The sequence below is a fragment of the Anarrhichthys ocellatus genome, unplaced genomic scaffold, assembly GCF_004355925.1.
Source record: "Anarrhichthys ocellatus isolate YVR2014 unplaced genomic scaffold, GSC_Weel_1.0 scaffold88, whole genome shotgun sequence".
In the NCBI taxonomy this organism is placed as follows: Eukaryota; Metazoa; Chordata; class Actinopteri; order Perciformes; family Anarhichadidae; genus Anarrhichthys; species Anarrhichthys ocellatus.
Genome location: NW_022280118.1, coordinates 1,053,062 through 1,058,563, shown reverse-complemented (window position 1 = coordinate 1,058,563; position 5,502 = coordinate 1,053,062). Strand labels below are relative to the sequence as shown.

The 5,502-nt window shown below is 40.8% G+C and overlaps 1 protein-coding gene across 9 annotated transcripts in view; it reads left to right on the top strand.

Moving 5' to 3' along the window:
• Positions 1-5,496, top strand: part of eps15l1a (epidermal growth factor receptor pathway substrate 15-like 1a) — a 38,851-nt gene extending 33,355 nt beyond the window's left edge. For 6 of the 9 annotated variants that reach the window (XM_031875283.1, XM_031875284.1, XM_031875279.1 and 3 more), the window contains 4 exons: positions 1,315-1,451; positions 1,765-1,831; positions 4,045-4,190; positions 4,401-5,496. In XM_031875283.1, the coding sequence (XP_031731143.1) occupies positions 1,315-1,451; positions 1,765-1,831; positions 4,045-4,190; positions 4,401-4,664 (614 nt within the window). In that variant the 3' untranslated portion in view covers positions 4,665-5,496. The remainder of the gene's footprint in view (positions 1-1,314; positions 1,452-1,764; positions 1,832-4,044; positions 4,191-4,400) is intronic. The other 3 variants (XM_031875286.1, XM_031875278.1, XM_031875281.1) reach the window with 1 other exon arrangement.
• The last annotated feature ends 6 nt before the right edge of the window (positions 5,497-5,502 follow it).

Here is a 5,502-nt window from a genome sequence, read left to right as displayed (position 1 = left end):
TGGGGAGGGCGGGCTGGGCCGGAGAGGGGGGGGGGCAGCCAGCCGTGTCTTTAACCGGCGTCCCTCCACATATGTGAAACGGCAGCGCGTTCAACCGTGACTTCTGTCACACTTCCCCCTTCAGCGATATTGTGGAGTTTCACTTCTCTGCTTGGTAGATGGAGATCAGCGATAGAAATCACCATTTTTCACACCAGTGAAACTGCTCCACAGTGTACAGCCTGTTATTGCCCGTTTGGTCCATATTCTTACTGCACCCCTCCCCCCACGCAGCCCAAACGCGCCACCCACATTCAAATGAATTGGAGGACTGGCATTTTCTCTGCTACGCCTGATTTAGTGTGAACGCAGCGTACTCTCCCCCGGGTGCATGACTTACAGGGTGCCTCTTATCATAACCGTCTATTAGATTCCATGGAAGCTGTTCATTTTGTTGTGATTGCAATACTGCAAAACATAGACGGTCAAATATTTTAAGACCAGATGTTGAAGGGAGGTGTGCAGACAACTGATTAACTGAACCGCTTAAGCTGTTTTAGTTCATTTTTAGACAGAGATTCCACTATTTCCTTTATCACCAAGACTTTCCAGGAGAATTACCTCCTGTTCGTTAACTGTAATGACAAATAATGTAACATGATACTGATGTCTCTAGAGAACTGTTTTTTAACTTGTTTCACGTGACACATTTTTTTCCTAATTGTTTTACTCTGGCCACTCAAGGTAAAAAAAAGATTCTTAATTTTATTGTCAAAAGAAGTGCATTCCAAAACAGATCCATAACATCAGCAGATAAACAAGTTTTACACGTCATGATAATTATTTTTTATTTTACCGTAACAAAAGAAATCGTTATTTTTTTAGGTTATTCAAGTTTTTAAGTGCTGCTTAAGAGTTTTTAATTGGTGACTTCTAATTGGCCCATTTGATCAAATCTCCCACAATCCTTTGGTGGAGGTAAACTCCAGACTTTGAAAAACAATACATATGATCAGCAGGGTTAGCTGAGCCCATCACAAGGTTGGGCCCAGAGTTAGTGCAGAGTGTATACAAAATTTACATTATGTCACAAACGGCTGATCCCTCATTGGTTGCACATTAAAATTGCACAGACAAAGTTGAAATCCAAGCCGTGTCAAGCGCTCAATGTAGTATTTGTCGTGGCTCACACTGTCACAAAGCGTTTGAAAAAGTAACCTGTCTTTTGAAATTCCTGAGCAATGTTGGTCCTGTTCTCTAGTTTATACAAAAGTTTAAGAAACACTACAGGGAGAATCTTCAATAGCTGAAGTTGTCCATCACTCACCGCTGCAGATCCTTTTGGAGGAGACCCGTTTAAAGAGACGGATCCGTTCAAGGCTTCGTCGGAAGATTTCTTCAAGAAGACCACAAAGATGGATCCCTTCTCCATACCGGACCCCTTCAGTAAAAGTGCCACATTACCTTCCAAGGTACTTGTTCAAGATCGAAGACCAGAACATGGAATTTTAATTTATAGAATAATATAAAATCCCCACAGATTTTAAGATGACTGCCTATTGTTGGCTTATTTGAATCACTAACAAGTTCAGCCTTTCCTTTGGATTGATAAGTGCTGTAAGAATTTCTTGAGAATTCTGGTATTGCCTATTCTGCATTTCACTAAAAACTGTATAAAATCAAAATGTGGGTGAATTCAGATTTTACATAGATGGTAATAAAAAACACTCAAGACATAACATATGAATTTATAGTTAAATTAATTAAATCTTCTTATGCTTCCAGCAGCAAACCAGTCACTTCACAAGCAATGACCCATTCTCTTCAAGCAACCCAAAACCCAAAGGACCAGGTATGGTTTATTTCTGTGTTCCCTCACATGTGGCTTTGGACATCATGTGTTTTCTTTGAAAAGAAATGAATGGAATCAGTCATTCTTTGTGCTCGCCAATATCCAATATTGCCGTAAAAGTTTTTCTCATTGATTTACAGCATTTCCTACAATGGCTTAATTCAAGCATAGATATTAAAGCGATAGTGACCGTGGTAAATCTTGGTACAACAGTTTAGAAAACTAGACACTTTTCCCAACCCTAGTTTGAGGTTAGCTAGGAGTCAGTTCTGTGACACCTTTCATTGCGTCTCTGGCGGTAGTTTAGTTGGGTTTGTGGTGGCATAACCCTTAAACGAGTGAATATATGACGTCAGTCAGTGCAGCAGAGCTCTTCAGTCAGCTGTTTGTTCCCCTCAGCAGGAGAAAAGCTCTTTCATTTCCTCCAAGATATCGGTGCTGTCCGTACAAACACGTACACATTGTGGGTCGGCTTGAATGCCTCAGTGATTGGAGGTAACTGGAGCCTGTCACCATAGCGGGGCCACTGTTTGCTCAGCCTGAGGTTACCATGTTGGTTGGCCTATTAAAACAGTGTCTGGAGAGGGAAGGTGTCACGTTTGCTTACTCACTTCCTGACTCTGATCGTCCATACTACTTCAAATACAGCTACACAGCACCCACACTGGCTCCGGTTAGGTCTGGCATTTCTGACCAAAATATCTAAATGTTTTGTATTTGAATGGGCTCTTATTAAAATCAAAACCGTAACGTAGCATCTTATTTTGTACAATCTGTAAGCAGACCTGTTGCTGCTTAGAAACACCATTATAGCAAATGGGATCCATGGTCAATTCTTGATTCTGCCATATGCAACATTTTCTTGAAACTAATGATTAGAAACATTCTTTGAAATGCTAAAGTAAGAGCTAAATGCTAGCTTCAGATGCTAGAATGCTCAGTATGTCAATGTTAACACGCTGAGGTTTACACGCTATGTTCACCATCTTAGTTTAGTGTGTTACCATGCCAACATTTGCTCATTAATATCGCTAATTCCTGAGGTGTACCAAATTTGATGGCGATCCATCCAATAATTGTCGAGACATTTAATTAATGGACACAAATCTCAACCATTGTTCGTCATTGGAGGAAAAGTCAGGGGGTCCCCAAAGTAGGTAGGCTTCATTGAAAGGGAACCATTAATGTCTGTACAAAATGTTCATATCATTTAGTCGTTGTTGAGAGATTTCAGTCTGGACCAAAGTTGTGACCCGACTAACCGAAATCACCATCTCTGGAGCCACACCATAAGTTTGGCAAAAAACAGTTCTTTATGCCGTGGCCCGAGGCATTATTTGTTTGGGTTGTCAGTCCACGTCCATCCGTCTGCCTCGTCCATTCTCGTGAATGCAATATCTCAGGAAGGCCTGGGGGGGATTTCTTCAACTGTGGCACGAACGTCCACTTGGACTCGAGGATGAATTGATTAGATTTTGGTGGTCAAAGGTCACTCTGACTTCACGTCCATCCAATCCACGTGAAGTGCCTGGAGGGCACAAACGTCCACTAGACCCCCCTAAATGTACTATTTACTGTACTGACTTACTATAACAAATGTCTTTTGAGTGTCAAGTAGAACTGTACAGTATCTGTTTATAAGCTACTGAACCTCATTCTATCAGTGAGGTAAACAAGGCCGGTTTTATGGAACATGCTTTTCTAAACCCCGTTTTTTGTTTTTATGAATAATAATGTGTGAATTTAAATCAGCACCAAGCTGGTCATCTAGAACTAGTCCTGAGAGTCTTTGATACCACAGGAAGGATTGACTACCCGACCCTTTCCTTCATTTTTATGGAACTCTCGCCTGCTGAAATGCACTGGGAACATTAACCTGGCTGAATTTTAAAAACAAAAACTGCATCTTTTTTTTTTTTAAATACAGTAAAAGTGCAAATTAGATATTGAATTGTAGCTGACACCATGACAGTTAGTTACCTTTTGGTCATCTTTGCTGTAGTTTGCGTTGGTGTTGCATTGGATTGCATTGCATCTGTGAGGTGTATGCCGTACTGTTGCTCCTCTGTGTGTGTTAGTCAGCTTCGGTATCAAACGTGCCGAAGTAGAAGAAAAGTGGTCTCAACAACACTGAACATTTTAAGGTAGCTACTAACTGTGTTCACTGCGTGTAAAAGAGCTTGTTGATGTGAATTCATTGTTACTTTTTTCAGACCTGTTTGGCACGCTGGACCCGTTCGGCAGCAGTTCGTTCAACAGCAGCAGCAACAGCTCTGCAGGATTTGCAGACTTCAGCCTCATGTCGAATCCTCGAGACCCTTTTGAAGGCCGGGCCAGCTGGCTGCCAGACTACCAGAAGGTACCAGAGGCCAGCACTCATCCTGAAATCACTTTTTTGGTGCAGATATGTACCGTAAAATGCCGTATTGGCACAATTGGCACAAACTGATAAGTTGAAGTGTTTCCTGATGCCACCATTTCTCCAGTTGTGTCACGGACTGTCAGATTCTAGTATATTGAAAGTGCAGCTAATCAACCACATGTTCTTCCTTTCACTCGTTCTTTCCAGCCGGCGTTTGTGGACGACCCATTCAGCAGGAAGAATGACACGCCAGCTCTGCCACCGAAGAAAAGTGTTCCCCCGAGGCCCAAACCCCCCAGTGGTGAGTGTCACACTCGACAGGCTTTTGAATCTTTCTTAAATATCGGCTTTGTTATTGTACTGTCGAGTACAGTGGTCCCCAACCTGGGGTCTCTGCCCCCCAAAGATCAAAGGGGGTGCTCCAGGATTTGTCTGAGTTTGTCAAAATTAGATTTGCACATGAATAGCTAAAATCATAATAATACACATAATAAACCTAAATCATACAAAAGTCTCCATATCAACTATTTTTTTTTTTTGTCCTCACTCTAAACTCAAAACATTTAGTTCAAACTTAGTTTCTCTGCACAGTTGCAAATGGAGATCAGGCAATACTGTTATTGTTTGCATTATACCATGTGTAGGATTACATTTGTTTCTGAGCGTTGTAAAATCCAAAAGCAAAATCAGTCAAGACGTTATCGCCTTTTTTATGTTGAGGAAACTGACGAGTTATATTCATTAAAGGAAGTTGATTTAACAAAAAGAGACTCATTTAATACGCTTCAAGGAAAAGAGGTTGGCAACCGCTGGTCTATTATATTCATGGACACTCATTTAGCTTAGAAATAGTTTAGAAAGACGAGTGATGAGAGAACATACTCTGGTGGAAAAAGGAAGTGGGACAACATACATGTTTTTTTGTGCGATTACCACATCACCATCATACCCGTAGTCACCGCCCTGCTGGGTTTTACATGCATGCTGAAGAGGAAGGGTGTGTGTGTGTGTGTGTGTGTGTGTGTGTGTTTTCATGGACTGTGAGCAGAAAAAACATATAATGAATAAAAGACTTAGGTGGAATTAGTAAGACAGGAAATTCTAAAGTAAATGAAATTAAATAAAAGATGGAGTGGAGAGAAAAGAGTGAAAATACTAATCCTGCAGAGTTGGTGATAATTCTGTCTCTGGGTTCATGGGTGACAATATTAAACGTAGTCCTTTGAGACATTAATGTAAAAAATATTGATAAAAGCAGTTTTAAATCAAAATATGATATATTCTGCTTTCTTAGATATATAATAGTCTG